Source organism: Leucopleurus acutus (genome assembly GCF_964270905.1).
Source record: "Leucopleurus acutus genome assembly, chromosome: X".
NCBI lineage: Eukaryota > Metazoa > Chordata > Mammalia > Artiodactyla > Delphinidae > Leucopleurus > Leucopleurus acutus.
Genome location: NC_139148.1, coordinates 12,022,753 through 12,041,390, shown reverse-complemented (window position 1 = coordinate 12,041,390; position 18,638 = coordinate 12,022,753). Strand labels below are relative to the sequence as shown.

The 18,638-nt window shown below is 42.5% G+C and overlaps 1 protein-coding gene across 1 annotated transcript in view; it reads right to left on the bottom strand.

Annotated features, from left to right (window-relative positions):
* BMX (BMX non-receptor tyrosine kinase) overlaps positions 1–14,189 on the bottom strand; it is a 49,576-nt gene extending 35,387 nt beyond the window's left edge. Inside the window, exons 1-4 of the mRNA XM_082865304.1 lie at positions 14,111–14,189; positions 6,294–6,440; positions 5,362–5,466; positions 3,328–3,409 (exon numbers count right to left, since the gene is read on the bottom strand). Of these exons, the coding sequence (XP_082721430.1) occupies positions 3,328–3,409; positions 5,362–5,466; positions 6,294–6,440; positions 14,111–14,113 (337 nt within the window). The 5' untranslated portion in view covers positions 14,114–14,189. The remainder of the gene's footprint in view (positions 1–3,327; positions 3,410–5,361; positions 5,467–6,293; positions 6,441–14,110) is intronic.
* Positions 14,190–18,638: the final 4,449 nt, after the last annotated feature.

Here is an 18,638-nt window from a genome sequence, read left to right as displayed (position 1 = left end):
CACACATGGCATTTAGTTATCTAGTTTTTCCTGAGCTAGAACAGTTCCTCATCCCTTCTTGGTCTTCCGTGACTTTTGACCTGTTTCCACTAAGGAATAAACGGTTTATGGGGCTACTTTTCTAGAAATATGTGCATATTTAAAAAAACCATGGAACTAGGGCAATGTTGAATCCAAAGAAACGAAATTCTAATATTGGAGTATAATACTGTGTCTACAACAAATTCACCTCTCTCGAAATACAGCATAGAAGCCTACAAGGTCTTAGTAGAGAACAGTTCAACAGGATTCTCCCGGTAGGGAGGGCTGGTTCTCCGTGTGACTTGAACTCTTTCCTTGATTTTGTATTCATCTTGAGGATTCCTTATTTTGATCCCAGGAGAACTCCTGGGATCAAAGTCCCGTGGCCCGACTCTGGGCTGGAATCAGGAATATTCCAAAGAGTTGATAGTCTTTTGCTTTTGGCAAAACTCTGCTTAATCCAATGGGTTTGTCCCTGTACAGTAGATTTTCCAAATGGAATAATAAACTTTAATATAAAGTAAAAAACAAAACAAAACAAAAACCAAAAAAAGAAACAAAGAAAACCCCTTCTTTACAAGCATGACTCAAGGAAGTGTTTGGGGATAATAATATCTACTTTGCTGGGTCATTGGGAGGAGATGAGCCAATGTATGTAAAGCGTCCAGCACAGTGTTTGGCTCAGAGCAGGTGCTCAGTGAACAGTGGGCTTTAATGATATCATTCCCTTAGTCTAACCCAGCTCAGCTTAGCTGAAAATTCTGGCATAAAAAAACTTTACCAAATATTAATGGGAAATTATTACAAAAGTCACAAAAAGCAAAAGAAGTTAAGATTACAAAACACTAGTTTCTGACCTTGGCCCCAAATGGTCATTGCAGTTCCTTGGGCACATTTCTTGCCTTCCTGCTCTATAAGCTCCTGGTCTCCATGTACCAGGATTCCTATTGTTCTCTATTACATGGATTTGGTTTCCTGGGGAACTAATTGTTTTCCAGCCAAGTCCAAAAGTCCACATTGCAACAGTCCCACCATCTAATAATGAGAATAAGAGGAACTCATATATTGATTATGTGTATAGGACTCTACATTTGCATATTTTCCCTCACACTATCTCACTGAACCTACTCAACAACCTTGGGGGGAGCTATTACTGTTATCATGGCTCTTACAGAGTCAAGTAACCTGAGGTGCAGAGACAACTTGCTCAAGTTCACAAATCTAGTCAATAGCGTATTTGAGACTCGGGCCCAGGCTTTTTCTACTATATTCCAATGCCCAGATGCCAGCTTCCCTGCCAAACCCCCTTCAGTTTTGATTTTTGGAAAGAAGGATACAGTTTATTCACATCGGGTCAGCTGAATTCAGAGCCATGGTAGCTGATCTCACTCACCTTCTCTCTTGCTGTCTTCCAGCACAGAGGCTGGAAAAGCCAGATCCTGTGTTCCAGCTTCCTTTGCACACAGAGATGGCCATGAGACACAGCTCTGGCCAACGAGACACGAGCAAAAGTTTGCAGAGGGGCTTCTGGGAAAGCTCAGAGCCTTTCTGGGAACCTCTTAAGGGTGGCAGAGCAGAATCTAGAAGGAGCCAGGGTTCCTACTGACTTCATTGAGCTGCTGCACCAGCCCTAGGTTTGCTTACCTCTGGCCATGGAAGAGGAACAAACATGTATCTGTTTCAGCAACTGTTTGGTGTCTTTTTACCTGCATCCCAAAGCATTATTAAATGATACAAATGGCTTACTATGCACATGGCAGCCTTAGTGATAGGGTCTCTCTGCAGCTTATGAGGGGCTGAGAGGTTCACTTCTGCTACTCTCTCTGCTTTCCTTTTATGTTCCATAAGCCTTCACATGAGCTGCCCAGGGCCCACTCAAACCTGACTACCATATATAGTTCCAGAAAGACCCACACAGAACCCTAGTGCGTGACAAATAGCTGCACACAGGGGGTGTCTCCATAGCAACTGCCCCTGGCAAATCCCCCCAAAGGAGACCGAATGGGAAGCAGCATCTTAGAGCTCCTCCCGGAGGCCCCGCTATAACACAGTGGTTCATGTTTGTGTGTCGGACTCTTTAATGTATTTATGAGTCATTCATTTCTGGCTCGTGAATGCTCTAGGAAAAAAGAAATCCAATCTCCCATTTTACAGGTCAGGAAACTGAGACCCAGAGACGTTAGATGGTTTTATAGATGACACAGCAAAGCAGCACTTGTTCGCAGATTTGTCTGACTCTAAGAAGGATGCCCTTCTTACGTCAACAAGCTGGCGGCAGGTAGAGGGAGGCTTTTCTCTTACCTGGACCACTTGATTCTCCTACAGAATAGGTTGCTAAACCCTTTCATACAAAGGGAAAATTAAGCCCTATGAGTGAAAAAGGATGTATTTGCATTGAAGTAGAGTAGGTGGTTGTCTAAGTGGTGTAATTTGAAGGGTAGTGAGAAGAGCCCGAATCTAAAACTTAAATGAAGTAAAATCTTCCCCCATCTAGGAGCTTAATATCTGAAATTCCACCAACAGAGTCACTCGTTTGAGTTAAATATTGTCCTCATACCATTACCCACCTTTAAAATAAAAATATCATAGGGAGAAACATCATAGTGCCCAATTAGTAATAATTTTCTCTCTTCTGTCACAGGTTGTTACCAGGGCAGCCTAAGAATCACTAAATAAATGTTTCATGAAATTCCCAGTTTTGCCTGGCATTTATACTGTACTGTTAAAAAAGTTGGGTTTGGGTAATTGAATTATGTGTTCTCCATAATTAGGTATGTGACGTTTGCCATGTCTGTGTAATTTCACTTATCTGAAAAATGGAGAATAGTATTATTACCCCTTGCCGTGGAGTTGTCGAGAGGATTACCTAAGAAAATGTTTCCAACTACTTGACACAGTAGCTGGCAAATGATAAGTATTAGTAAGTATTAGACATAATTTTCTGTAAATACCCAAAGTACAGTAGCTACGGGACCCAAGAGAGAGCCCCATGAGGATCTAGACTTTGCTCTGATAAAGGCAAGCACAGTGGGTGGAGAGCAGGTGGTCTGGCTTCCTCCTAGCTGTGGGGAAGGCACAATAGCCAGCTGTGTGCTGGGCAGGAAAGGGAACACGATGCCCAGGCTTCCTCTAGGTAACAAAGCGAATGCAAAACAAGGATGAGTGCAGCACATTCTCTGAGGTTGGTAGGAAAATCAACAGATTTCTCTATTGGTGTTAGGCCCTTTTATTGCCATATCTTTCCTCCACTAAGCCTCAAAGGAGCTCAGTCAGAGACTCCCTTTGATGACATTTTTTAAAAATTACCTTTTTGTAATGCTTTCAACCACTGACTTCGGCTCTCTTCATTTGATGCATACACATAGAGAAGCCCATCTTTATAGACAATCTGGAAAGGAAAAGATTTGGTGCATTTAGATATAATTGTGTTATAGTTCACTCTGGTACAACTACAAATTTTTGTTATCCAAGAGAAACACTGAGTTTGCCTATATAATACACATTAGCTCTGGAATTAGATTTTTTAAATCTAGTTATTTTTATCCTCCACCCCTCAGTTTATATTATCCCAGACACCTCTACGCTTTGGAAAATCACAGCAATGATGCATCTGACAGCAGTGAACATTGAGGCCTCAGCAGGAATGCCCTGGACCATGGAGAATTATAAAAGTATAAAATGTTAGACATTACAGGTGTCTTAGAAGTGTTCTGGTCTATCCACCAACCCAGTGCATGACTGTATTTATAGCCCACTGGAAAATGTTTATCTGCTCTATCCTTGAAAATATGTTCAGGGATAGAATGTCCTTTACTTTTGCTATGCCATCCTTGCCAGTTTCCATTCATTCTGATCATTTTATGGTTCATGCTTATATTGAGTGAAAATATGTCTCCCTGTTACTTTACTCCCTTGGGTCATGTCCCACCCTGGGAATCCCCAGTATAAGTCATTTTCTATTCCTTATGATACTTGGTGAAATGTTTGAACATTCCAATGTCTTGCCCAGATCCTTCTCTAGTTTATTCAGCTTTTGTGGGTAAACAATACAGACCATTTATTAAATACCAACTAGTTTCTGGGCTCTTTCCTAGATAATTTAACATTTTAATTCCCTTTCAAGTCTATAAAAATACATGATTATGCCCACTTTGCAAATGAAGAAACAAACTCAGAGAGAGGTTGAGAAGGTTGTCTGTGGTTACACAAATATAAGCAATGGGGCTGGGAGCTCTGGTGTTCCAAAGCTCATGTTCTTTTGAGTATTCCATGCCATGGTGATACTCATTTGAAGCATCTTCCATGAACACACTATCCTCCGGTTTTTCCCAGTTGGGCAATGTTCTTTTTTTTTAAGTGGGAACTATGGACTGTTCACTGACTGGATTATTTTATTTTATTTCATTTTTTGGCCACTGTTCCCTCATAGTAGCACAGGGTAGTCTGACCATTGGAAGAACAGTCTGTCTGTCTCTAGAGCAGAAAGATAAGTTTTCTTGATATAATGAAAGTAGGGCAGGTGTTAGATCAAGTCACTTCCATGGGGTACTGTAGGCACACTCTCCGTAGGAGACCAGTGTTTGAAATACTTCAGGGTAAAATTCAAACTCCTTAGCGTGCTATGCAAAGCCATTTGTGATATGGCCCTGGCTACCTCTCCAGGCTCGTCTCTCACTCTTTCATGGGGCTCCTTAATTCTGAGCACCACCCGGATTTCTCCAAACATGCCACACTGTTTCACCTACCAGGGTCTTGACATCTGCTGTTTCTTTGGTTTCGCTGCCCTTCCTGTTTTTGCTGGGCTAAACTCCCATTGTCCTTACCGACCTGAGTGTCACCTCCAACAGGAAATCTCCCTGACCTCTGGGAGTGAGAAGTGCAGCTTCTCCGTTCTGGGACACCATGGCTACGCTGCCGCCTTCGTCTTAACACTCACCTCCCTGCATTATAATGCTCTGTAAATGCCTTGGGGACAGGCGTAGTGTGCCTAGTACCTTGTAGCATATTGGAAATGCTGCGCAATGTTTGATGAAAGAGATCATCAGACCCCAAGGCAAGTCAGACCACTAAGGCCTACACACTCACCTATCTTTCTCTCCCACCAGGGAAGGCAGCTTGGTGGATAGAATTTTAGCAAACTGCCCCAATCCTATCTGGGGATGTTCCAGATTCAGAGAGAGGTTGAGAATGCTCTCTATGGTTACACACATATAAGCACCTGCCATCGTCTTAATGAATCATTTAGCAACATCTTTATTTATCCCCCCCAATACTGAGTTCATAATAGAAAATATTAAAAGAAGAGTCATCCACCCGATGGAATGTTATCCCTCCCCTTACCTGAAATGGGTACTGTCTCTCCACGGGGGTCTGCTCCTCAAGATTTACTTTCTCCACACATCTGATTTTCTTAATCTCAATTGATCCTTTTCTGCTGCCTCTTTTCTGAATTAAAAGGAAAATATAAGATGCCTCACGTGATATACAGTGGTGCACAAAGAACAGAATCAAGTTAACGTTACACTTAGGAGGGAGATTGGGAGATGAGATGGGCACGTGAGAATCACTCCAGTTATTCCATAATAGTCAAAATCCAATGATGAGACAATATATTTTTCGAGGGTGGACATAAACTCCTCCAAGAGCAAGTCTTCAAGCAGCACTTAATTTTTTTTGTTAATCTTGAAACACATTTCAGATCACCTGCCATGTGGTTAATCTATTCAGGAAAATTAAGCATCTTCATCTTGTTTCAATTTTATGACAGTATTTCAGTATTTCTACTGTGATAGAATTCTCAGCTGCACAGAAATAGTCTTATTTTCAGCATTTGTTAAGACAGGGTTTCTCACCTTCAGCACTATTCGGGGCCAGATGATTCTTTGTGGTGGAGCCAGCCTGTGCACTGTAGGATGTTTAGCTGCATCCCTGGCCTCCACCCACTCGATGCCAGTAGCAAACTGCCCCCCTCCCGCAGTGATGACGACCAAAAATGTCCCCAGCCATTGCCAAGTATCCTTTGGAGGGCAAAATCACCCTCAGTTGAGAACCACTGTTCTAAAGTTACAATTTGCCTTAGTAAAGTTAAGCAGTGTTTGAAAATGCTTTATCTTGAATTAATTATAACTTGGCTAAGAAAAGACAATGTGATGAGTACAAGTTGATTTTTACCGTGTTCGCTAAGAAACCTGATGTTTCCTTGTATTAAGCACTTTGTGGAGACTTGAGAAAAATAAGTAGCATTAAAAACAATGAAATAAATAGGGCCTCACCATTTTGTCATATTCATAGTAGGAGAGGTTTGTTTTGGTCAAAACAAAAAGCCGCTCTTTGTAATTATTGGGTGACATTTTCTTCTTTTGCTGTGACCTTTTGAGAAGAAGTTCTTCTAGAATGGGTTCTGTGTTCATATTGTCGTCCTAAATAAAATAAAATGATCAGAATGAATGTTGGCAGCATCTAGCTAGGTTGTCTTTTAGCTTTCATAATTTTTATTCAACTATTTCTCATTAACGGATAATACAAATAGTTTTTTTAAATTAGATTTAACAGTACAGAGGAAAATGCAATGAAGCGGGCTTCTTTTTTTTTTTTTTTTTTTTTTTGCGGTGTGCGGGCCTCTCACTGTTGTGGCTTCTCCCGTTGCGGAGCACAGGCTCCGGACGCGCAGGCTCAGCGGCCATGGCTCACGGGCCCAGCCGCTCCGCGGCACGTGGGATCTTCCCGGACCGGGGCACGAACCCGTGTCCCCTGCATCGGCAGGCGGACTCCCAACCACTGCGCCACCAGGGAAGCCCTGAAGCAGGCTCTTAAACACACACATTCCTGCACTTTTTTCCTACTGCCTTGGCTTTGACGTGTTTAAATACGTTGATATTTTTATAGCATTTTATGCATTGTACTCATCTCCCACTTTGGATCATAAATTCACCATCTTCACACTACCTTCCAGACCACCATGTCAAAATTCTCCTTTTTCCTTAAACATTCTAGGGACATCTGTTGAATTGAATTGAATATCACCCAACTTTAAACAATCTGAACTCCAGACAGTTCATCGTGTCTGAAGTAACTGATCAGCTGAAATTTCTCTCCACTAATGTGGCCCACTGTTGGATCAAATTATCCAAACCACTGTGAGACTCTGATATTGTTGTAAATGACACCGCAGTCCCTGAACATGATCAGATCTTTAGCATAAAGGACTTGGGTATAATTTTCACTGTTTCTGAGCATAAAACATTTTCAAAAGCTGTCAAGAGAGATTTAAAAGAACTGAAAGAATTGGTGCTTCATAAACTAAAAACACTCTTGCTTTTTCTTCCAAAACTGCATAAAACATTAAAAGTTAAGGTATTTCTGGAAAATAAATGCATTCATTTTCTGGTTCTACTAAGACTGTTGCTTCAACCCTCTGTCTGGTATCAGGTCTAGTAATGAAAAGCAATGCTGAGCAGTCGGCCACAAGAGACCAACCTCCTTATGTTCTTTGCTTTGTGAAATCACGTGCTTGTTAGCAGTCAGATGCCCAATCATTACTATCTTTCTTTGTTTATTGATAATCTGAAGGCAATTAACTTTACTCACCTTAATTTCGACAGAGCTGAAGAAGTGTGCTTGTAGGTCTTTCACTCTCAAGCTCTAGGCAAAAAGTCACTGCTCTGAGACACCCCACTCATTTTCCCTCTGGCTATGCCAGGGTCATGCATTAAAAAGAAGGTATTTGCATCCTATCTATCACCTGATCAGGAAGCAGCCACACAGGCACTAAGGGGCATGGCCGCAGAGTATGATGGGCCCACTATGGTAGGAGTGGAAGAAAGGGAGACTAAGAAACTCTGCTTGGCGTTGAATAAACCATGGTCAGGCCCAGCCAGCTTCCCTCCTGACATAGGCTACACCACTCTAAAGATGGGAATCAAGCAAATCAGCTTTTATTATTTATCTACACAGTCAGAACATATCTACATGTTCTCCAAGGGCATTGTTCGTCTCCTAGGCAGAAGTAGTAGAAATCTTAGCCATTGAATATAATAAAGACTTGGCCACTTTTTGCTTTGAATATTGTTTTACCTGGAAATAAAGTATAATTCTTTTGTGAAAGTAGAATGGGTTTCCTTTTGAGCCCAGTGAGTGCTATTCTCCATGGCCACTGGTTTCTTTTTCCTGGACTCAAAGATGAGGCAGAGATCAGGGCACAGTCAACCCAGCCGGCCCTGGGAAGGCAGGGAGCACGCCTCCCTTCACCTTTGCCTCCGTGGTAACCTCTGCGCACACGCCTGTTCAGATAAGATTATTTTCTACATCCGTAGTCTATGGTCGGAAGAGAATTTGCTTGAAGACTTACTGAAACTCTGGAATGTCTACTTCTTGTGAGTTAAAGTTCCCTTTGGAGGAGCCATATCACACTGGGCAGAGGTGTAGGGAACTTTTTGCCTTTTAAATTTCTCCATGAAAAAAATTAACTAACAAAGCAGAAAGAGAACACTGTGAAAACTCTTGTCAAATGTCTTTTACATCCACAGCTAAAACATTCCTCCTCAAAGCAGAGTGGTAGTTAAATAGACCTGGTTAGTTGAATACAAAGTTAACTTTTCAGCACTTATTTTCAGACGCTGAATCAATTTGTAACATTAAGAGCACTGTTTTAAAAATGCAAATCCCAATGTCCAAGGTAGAGCACAGCCCTTCTCGTACTACATGATGATACACATGCTTCTCTGTTTATAGAACTTGCACATTCATCGCATGAAGAATGGTTTCTTGGGGAATTTTATCTAAAAAATGAATATGATGAACCACTGAAACCACTAACAAATGAAATTCACAAAGTCGCTTCTGTATATTGAAGGGAAGAAGGACATCGAGTAGAAAGGAAGGTAGCAAGTCCTCAAGAACATTTTCTAATAAATCTCCAAGAGTTTATACACGTCGTTGCATCTAATGAAATATAATTTGTCAAATTTTAACAAAAATGTTTATTCCAAATCCTGCCCTTTGTGAATTTTTTGGCTTTCATCTTTAAAACCATATGTGATATATGTTTATTCGACAAAAGCAAGAACTACAGACAAGCAAAAGAAAACTTAACTTTTTGGTGAACATACCTTTAGATTTTTTTCAAATTACACATGCAGGTGTTCATTTTCACAAAAATGAGTCCACATGCTGTGCATACGTGTCTGTAATCTGTGGTTCTTATGTCACACACACCTGGACCCACCTGCCTCTGAAGTCCTTCAAAGTTCCACTCCCTAAGCTGGATTCCAGAGCATCTTAACAAAGTTAAAGAACCCTGTTTTGATGACTCACACTTCGTTCACCTCCCGATCAGTTTCTTCTGAGACAATACTTGGTTCCTGATCAAGTTTGGACCTGCCTTTCTCCTTCTATTTGCTTCTATCCCTTCCTTGTACTTCCCTCTTCTCCTAGAGTAGCCTCGATTCTAAACTGAAGGCATTTCTATGGTGAGGACTAATTTTTAGAAATGGAACGTCTCTCGCCTCGTATTAGGACAGTAAGTCAACAGGCTCCAGGGCCACTGTTCACTCAACCGCCTGTCCAGCGACTAGCAAACTCGGCTCTGCCTACCCACATTTAAGGGAAATTCAGTTGGGAAGGTTTCTTTTTTTTTTTTTAAACTAAACAAAATAAAATTTGATCCTAAAGCTAGAAACCAGAACTCTATTTCCATAGAGAAGCTGGTGCGATTTGGCTGGACACTCATATATCACTACCTACATAGAATAGACACATCAATTTGCTTACCAAATAGCTCAGGCTGCCTATTTCCATAAACACATGAAACTAGAAAGATTAAAGTGCAGGGGAGGCCAAAAAAAAAACCTGTCAGAAATCAGTACAGTATTTTCTATAAGGAAGTCAGCAACCACTGTGTAAGTTTTAAACATAAAAGGTGCATGCTGAATTAACCAGACTTGGAATCATTATGGTTACTTAGCATTTCTAAGGAAACGATATCATGAGAGTAAGGAGTTCAAGCCTGCACATCTATGCAGCACACTTGATGTTGAGCCTACAGTGTGCTTGAGTGACAATGAACGGGTTTGAGAGATAGTTTCAGTAGCTCAGGGATATGCAAGCTTGCTGTGGGCTGGTAGACTCAGAAGCCTTCCAAGAGGTGACAGGACTGTCACTCGTGCACTGTGTCACCCTGACCGAGCCCCTTCCGTGCTGTAAATGTTAGTTTTCTCACCTGTGAAATGAAACGGGTAACAGCTCTTTCACTTTCTGTGACTTAAATGAGGAACTTAATGTGAAAATACTGGGCACGCTGTGGGTACCCATAAGTTATTTATGATGAAAAGAGAAAAAGGTGGAGAGAAACAACTCAAGTTAGAGAGGAGTCCTTACTCTTTGCTACAAAAGGCCCGAGGAAGGAAAACTTATTATTTTTCTTAAGATAATTGAGAAAGATATTATGGAAGAGAGGGCATTCAGATTGGACCTTGAAGGATGTGAGTGATCGCGGTGATGATAATCCTGGCTGACATTTAAGGAGGGCTCACGAAGTGCCAGGAGCTCTTCAAAGAACCTTAAAAAGATGCATTTGTTTACTGGTCACAACGGCCCTATGGGGTAGGCTGTAAACAGCCCCATCCTGTGGGGTAAGTTGTAACAAAGCCCCCCTACGGGGTAGGTTGCAGCATCATTCCCTGCTTATAGCTGATGACGCTGTCACAGATAAGTAAACCGACCAGGCCACACTGCAAGTGCGCAGGAGCTGGGGTCTGAATCCAGGCAGTCCATAGCCCATATTCATTTTATTTTATGTTGGAGAAATATAAAAAAAAATTTTAATTGAAGTATAGTTGATTTAAAATATTAGTTTCAGGTGTACAGCATACTGATTCAATATTTTTTTAGATTACATTCCTTTTAAAGTTATTAGAAAACAATGGCTCTATTTCCCTGTGCTGTACAATATATCCTTGTTGCTTATCCATTCTTTTTTATTGAAGTATAGTTGATTTACAATATTGTGTTAGTTTCAGGTGTAGAGCACAGTGATTCAGATAGATAGATATATATATATATATTCTTTTTCAGATTCTTTTCCCATATAGGTTATTACAGAATATTGAGTAGAGTTCCCTGTGCTATACAGTAGGTCCTCGTTGTTTATCTATTTTATATATAGTGGTGTGTATCTGTTAATCCCAAACTCTTAGTGTATCCCCCCCCTGCCCTTTCCCCTTTGGTAAGCATAAGTTTGTTTTCTATGTCTGTGCCCAGCCCATATTCTTGACCACAACGCAGATGTTAGAGAGCGATATGCCAGCTGTGTAACGCTCCTAATCAGAGAAGGCTCTAACCTAAATGTAGGAAGGCAGCCACAGGGTATCAAAGGTGGTAGGAACCCTAGAAGTCATTTTGTAGATGCAACACTGAGCCCTGGCGGCCTAGGTGACTTAGCCAGAATCACGACGCTGTGACTAGAGAGACGCAGCCCACGGAGCCAGATCACTGGTGTCCTGCCTGGGACACTTGCCCACACCATCATGGCAATAAATACACTAAAAGAGATCTGTGTGTTCAGCTAAATGTATGATAGCCTTGCTGAAGCCTGTGGTCTGGTAGAACTAGGCGTAACTTTGAGCCTGACCAGATACACGCAAGGGAGCTTCTACTGGAAATATCAGAAAGACGTGACCTATAAATAAGGAACCTTTAGAGGTTCCTTCTTTCAGCAGGAACCTCTCAAGCAGTGTTAAATAGCAAAACTCTAGCCCACGTTTTGAAAATAGGTAAGAACATACAATCTCAGAAGTTGGAATACATTCTAAGTGGTGCAAAAGGGGCGCAGGAGTCAGGAAAGGAAGGGAGAAAGGTATGTATAGTTAATTGGGGCCACTGGATAGCTCCCTCAATTAAAATGTATATTCCCTGGCTGGCTCAGGATGGTGGCTTTAAAGTTTTATTTTTTAGAATTGAGAGATGAGGGTAGCAATTCCTTACCCCTTTATTTGATTTGGTTATCCTCCCTTACTTTACGTATCATTTACCTAAGATTTTGGTAGGTGTCAAGATATTAAAATAATACGTGTGGTGGGAGGGCAGTGGAGGGGGGAGGGCGGGAAGGAAAGGGAAGGCGCTCCAAGTGCGGACTGGGATGGGGGCTCCGAAAGCCAAAATGGTGGACCTGTGGCAAACTTGACCTTCAGATACTTGCCCAAGGTCAGGCCTGCTTATCTTCCTGCTAAATAACTGAACAAAATATGATGGTAAGTTAAACAGGAACAGAAAGCTTCACTCAGAATCAGGTAAAGTGGTTCAAAAATAGAACTCTTAAGATGCTGGCCAAAGACATACCAGCTGCACAGAAGCTGACGAGTCCCCGTTCCATAGGACATTTTGCAGGCGAGAGAAAGTTACAGTTGATCTCGGCATGATACGGCCAGAAATCCTTTAACACTGACACTTGAATCCAGCATTTTGAAACAGCATACCTTGGTTGCTCCAAAATGAATTTATGGAAAGCACGCGCTTTAGGAAGCCATTTTTGCACAGAGAATGCCAATGGCTTTCCTGTTAGAGCTAAAATTTGCTTTTGGCGTGAAGCTCATCTTCAGTGCCTCACAGAGCTTTGCTAAGGCCTTTCCTTCTTTTCAGCAGCCTCTTTCCTTCTGCTCCCTCCCCTCTGCCCAGCGCACCCCTCTGGGCACCTTCCTTAGAAGAAAAGCAAAAAGTGATAAATTCACGTCCTAATACATCGTGCTGAATTAGTTTAACACGTAACACTGCTAAGGATACAGGTTGGTGTGGACAAAAGCACCAAGCTTTGGGGGGTTCAGATCCCTGGCCTGTCTCTATGCTATGGCCTAGCACCCTAGTAGATGTTCTAGAAACCTGCACCCCTTCCCCTCATCACTCTGTAGGCAAAGTTTTTAAAAAGACCATAGCAAAGTGTAAAAACTGGAGACAACGAGATGACCTCAACGTAAAAGTTTAGTCCTCACCCTCCTTCCCCCAGCCCTCTGGGGACAGGAGATATTGGGAGGGGAAGACACCTCACGCCTTCTCTCGTCAGCAAGTACCTGCTCCGTGGCTCTGTTACGGCCCTGCAATCCTGGGACTGGTTACCTTAAAATCAGTTTGACTGTGTATTTGCGCCACCGATTCCTAACAAAGAAGTACGTGGATGTTACTCCAAGTGTGGCCCACGGACAGGCAGTATCAGCATACCCTGGGAGCTTGTTTGAAATTCATACTGTCAGATCCCACCCCAGTCCTAGTGCATCAGAATCTGCATTTTAGTGAGATACCGAGGTGACTCATGTGCACACGAGCGTTGGGAAAGCAATGACCTAGAGCACATTACAGTTGTACTACTTTTTAAATCCAATGAAACCATCATGGTCTGCGAGAACTTTCAAAATTCTATGTATGTGGCTGCAACTGTGTGGTTCACCTCCCTCCCATCTTTCTACCTCCATCTAGAATACCCGCAGGCCCCAGACTTAGGGAGACTTCCGGAAGCTAAGAATAAATATTCGTAGCAAAAAAAAAACCCATCATAAAGCACAGATAAGTAAAAGAAGGCATGACCAACGTTTTTTGTCTCTTGAGGAGCAATTAACAGAGCCAACATGAAGCGCGGGAGAGTAATCTGAAGGAGGGTGTGTGACTCACTCACTTTACTGTGCGCCTGAAACTAACACAACACTCTAAATCGACTACACTTCAATTAAAAAAGTAAATAAAGGGGAGACAAAGAAAGGTCCTCAAAGGGCAATGGCTTAAGCATAGTATGGAGAAAATCAGCAGAGAATAGACACAGCTCGATCAAGCTGATGGTGACGCACACAGAACCTGACAGGTTCCCTGAACGGGATCTTGAGCTGGGGGGAATTTCCAGTGACTCTTCTGTAGCAGGCCCCCGAATGACATGGTCCCATCCAAAGCCCCCAGAGGAGCCCCAGCAATTTCACCTTCATGATTTTGCACTATTTTTCTTAAAGCACCCCCCTCCCCCCAAGTTTGTGAACTTCAGGCTCTACAACACCCAGATCCGAACCTATTTTCCCGTAGGACGTGACGCTGTGGAGCCACCTGCCCTTCCACGTACCATTTTGCCTGGCTCTGTCGCCCGGGTCCGCGGCGGTGAGGTCGCTCTGCTCTTGTAGGCACTCAGCCGCAGCTGTCCTCCTTCCAGCAGCCGCAAATTGCCTCACATTTTCCCGGCTGCTGGGTCAGAAATGGCTGCATTACTCAGTGCCCCCCAAACGTTTATTGTCCTGTAAGGTCTTACACAATCCCACAGGAAACCGCGCTCAACACTTAGCCAATACTTGTTGACCTGATTGAGCGCAACAAAAACGGAGACAAAAGCATATTTCATAAAGGTTCCAACTTTGATAACTACAGCTCCTGCTTTTCCCAGGCAGCTCTCGGGCACATGTGATAACCTCTCTTTGTTTGGGGAGCTCTGCGCTGGAAAGGACGAGAAAACATCTCGGCAAAAGCCCGCTTGTGATGCTGACTTCTCTCACACGAGTCAGGAAACCATGAGGTAACGCCAAAGTGTGCAGAGAATAAGCAATGAAAACTTCAACTCAACACTGGACCCAGGGAGGTCAGAGAGGATATGAGTGAGAAGGACTGTCAAATGATGGAAAAGGAGCACATTTCCACAGCTTAAATTAAGAAATCCAGAAATGGAAGAGAGATGGGTGCGGCTCACGTACCAGGCACCAAAAGTGCAGTGAAAGAATGTGATTATCACCTGAATGATTTCTGATGATCACTCTAATGATTTATGACATCACAACTTTTAAATTTTATTTTTTATTAAAAAAATTTTTTTATTGAAGTATACTTGATTTACAGTGTTGTGTTAGTTTCAGGTGTACAGCAAAGTGATTCAGTTATACATACATATATATATATTCTTTTTCCAATTCTTTTCCATTATGGTTTATTACAGGATAATAATATAGTTTATTATTGAATATAGTTCCCTGTGCTCTACAGTAGGACCTTGTTGTTTATCTATTTTATATAGAGTAGTGTGTATCTGTTCATCCCAAACTCCTAATTTATCCCTCCCCCCTTTCCCCTAGGGTAACCATAAGTTTGTTTTCTATGTCTGTGAGTCATAATATCATGGCTTTATTCGTTCTGCCATCTTCTCCAGTGCACACTGACTGTATGTAATCTGTGATAAGTCTAATGACTTATTTTAGGTTCAGCTATGGATGGCTGAGAAAATCATCCTTTTGGCATGCATTGACACACTATATTAGCTTATAAATTGTTGGCTACTTTAACTTATTCGTAAACGTCTGTGTTGTGATGAAATCTTGGGTGGGCAGAGGATGGTGAAGCCCCTGACTCTGAAAGAGGTATTCTTCTGAGTGGACACAGGGTGAGCATCATTTCTATTCATCCGTTCAGTCTTATTGAGAACCTACCATCTACCAAGCATTCTGTTAGGTCTAGAGACACAGCAGTAAACAGAACAGCGGCAGCGCACATATTCAGGAGGCTTATGTCCAGTGGAGGAAGGACTACAAATAAAGATTTAATTACAGTAGAGTGTCTGAAAAATAAATATTTCTATTTGAAACTGGAATTTGGGGAATGACGGAGTCCTTCAGAACAATTCAAAAGAGGAGAAATTACACCCTGATAGCAAATAAGTCACTGATGGATTCCACATAGGTCTCCATCCTCTAGGAATCAAGTAGGCAGTCATTCGAGAAATTGATGGTGAAGCAGAGTGACAGTGGCAAAGCACCTTGGCCAAATAAATGAATTCTACACTCTGCTAATTCACTACCTTTCCCACGTGGCGATTTGTATTTACTCTGCGGTTTAAACATGGTAGCATGGCTGAAGATCAATTCTAGAATAAAAAGTCAGTTTAGGGGAGGAGAGGAGGACGTGGCAGAACGCTGAAAACACCTAGGCACGACCTCTTGGGATTCTCATCCCTTCTTGCGGCTTGAAACGCTCAAGGGCAGCTGGGAGGAGTGGTTTCCTCTGAGTCAAAATGTCCCAGATTTATGTATTTATTCTATTCATTCACTTCCTCTGCTACTTCTCCGGAACTTTTCTTGGGCTTCGTATTTTCCATGTCTTCAGTCCAATTCTAACTTGTTGTGGCGACCTACTGTTTCCGTTATGTGATTTAATTTGCTCGAATTATGGTGTGCGTTGTCACCTCTACCCAGGGAGACCCGTAGGAATTTTCTCTGAGCTTCTCTGCGTGAGCTTTTAGCGCGCAACAGGTTTGTGTAGGGCTGCAGCATGGGGTGATTTGGCTTCACGATGTAAACAAGCTTGTTCAGTTGGGAGCAGTAGTGCTTACATTTTTAGAACAAGAAAGAACCTGATAGGATCCATTATGTGTGTGTGTGTGTGTGTGTGTGTGTGTGTGTGTGTGTGAGAGAGAGAGAGAGAGAGAGAGAGAGAGAGAGAGAGAGGGAGAGGGGGGAAGAGAGAATGTGTCTGTCCGTGTTTCTTCTGGCTTCGAGTGACGTCTATTTTTCTCTTACTTTAAAAAATTCATTTGATCAAAACTACAATGAGATATCATCTCACACCAGTCAGAATGGCCATCATCAAAAAATCTAGAAACAATAAATGCTGGAGAGGGTGTGGAGAAAAGGGAACCCTCTTGCACTGTTGGTGGGAATGTAAATTGATACAGCCACTGTGGAGAACAGTATGGAGGTTCCTTAAAAAACTACAAATAGAACTACCATACGACCCAGCAGTCCCACTACTGGACATATACCCTGAGAAAACCATAATTGAAAAAGAGTCATGTACCAAAATGTTCATTGCAGCTCTATTTACAATAGCCCAGAGATGGAAACAACCTAAGTGTCCATCATCGGATGAATGGATAAAGAAGATGTGGCACATATATACAGTGGAATATTACTCAGCCATAAAAAGAAACGAAATTGAGCTATTTGTAATGAGGTGGATAGACCTAGAGTCTGTCATACAGAGTGAAGTAAGTCAGAAAGAGAGAGACAAATACCGTATGCTAACACATATATATGGAATTTAAGAAAAAAAAATGTCATGAAGAACCTAGGGGTGAAACAGGAATAAAGACACAGACTTACTAGAGAATGGACTTGAGGATATGGGGAGGGGGAAGGGTAAACTGTGACAAAGCGAGAGAGAGGCATGGACATATATACACTACCAAACGTAAGGTAGATAGCTAGTGGGAAGCAGCCGCATAGCACAGGGAGATCAGCTCGGTGCTTTGTGACCTCCTGGAGGGGTGGGATAGAGAGGGTGGGAGGGAGGGAGACGCAAGCGGGAAGAGATATGGGAACATATGCATATATATAACTGATTCATTTTGTTGTGAAGCTGAAACTAACATACCATTGTAAAGCAATTATACTCCAATAAAGATGTAAAAAAAATTCGAGTCATGGCTTTAAACACCATCTATATACTTATGGTTCCAAATTTCAGCCAGGTCCTCTCCCCTGAATTCCAGACTTGTATTCGACTGTCACCTTGTCCATCTATACTTGGAATATCTAATAACCATGTCAAACGGAACATGTCCAAAGGTGACCTCCCGACTAACCCCACAAACCAGCTCCTCCTACAGGCTTTCCTTCTCAGCTGAGAGCAAATGTAGCCTTCCAGTTGCTCAGGCCAAAGAATGTGGAATCACCCTTGACTTTTACCCTTCTTTCACAACCAGTATCTGATCCAGCACGAAATATGGTTAGCCATATTGTCAAAATATATCCCAAATTTGGCCACTTTTCACCACCTCTACTGCTACCTACTGGTCTAAGTTGCCACCATCCGCCATCTGGAATGTTGTGCTCGCCTCCTGCCTGCTCGTCCTGCTTCCACACTTGCCGCCTGCTGTCTGTTCCCTACTGACTAGCCAGAATGATGCTTTCATATGTAAGTCAAAGCCGGCCACTCCTCCTGTCTGAACTCTCCAATGGTTCCCCCTCTTCTGGTCCCCTAGTACTGTCTCTAGCATCATCTTATGATTCTTCTACCTCACATTGCCACTCCTACGATATTCTGAGCACCACCTGCCCCAGGGCCTTTGCCCAGGCTGTTTCCTTTACTTGGCAAACCATCACAGGCCTCTGACTGGTTCGTTTCCTCATCACCAGGCTCTGCTTCCAACGGCATCTTCCTAATGAGCCCTACCTAGACCATCTTGTTACTACCACCCCTCGCTCCACCCAGCACTCCCAATCTCCCTTACTCTGTTCTACTTTTTCTTTTTTTCATAGCACCTAACACCTTAAAACTGACTACATAATTTAGTTATTTATTGCCTTTAATATCTGTCTCTCCTCCCTGAGGGGTAAGCCCACAAGGGCTCTGATAGCTTCGCTCTGCAGCCTGAGCTTTTTCATGGGGATCTCTTCACTGGGGGCGTCACTCTGTCACCTCCTGCTCTTATGTCTCCTGGTGCTGAAATAATGTACTTGGAGGTTGGGATCTGATGTGAATAGTTTACACGTACTGGAATCAAAGATGAATGTGTCATCTCTCCTAAGGATGCTTGCATATTAAACCTCAGGTTCAATGGTGGAACCCGAGGTTTTTCTTCATGAAAGGAGATTGTGAGTGGAGGGTGAGGGTGG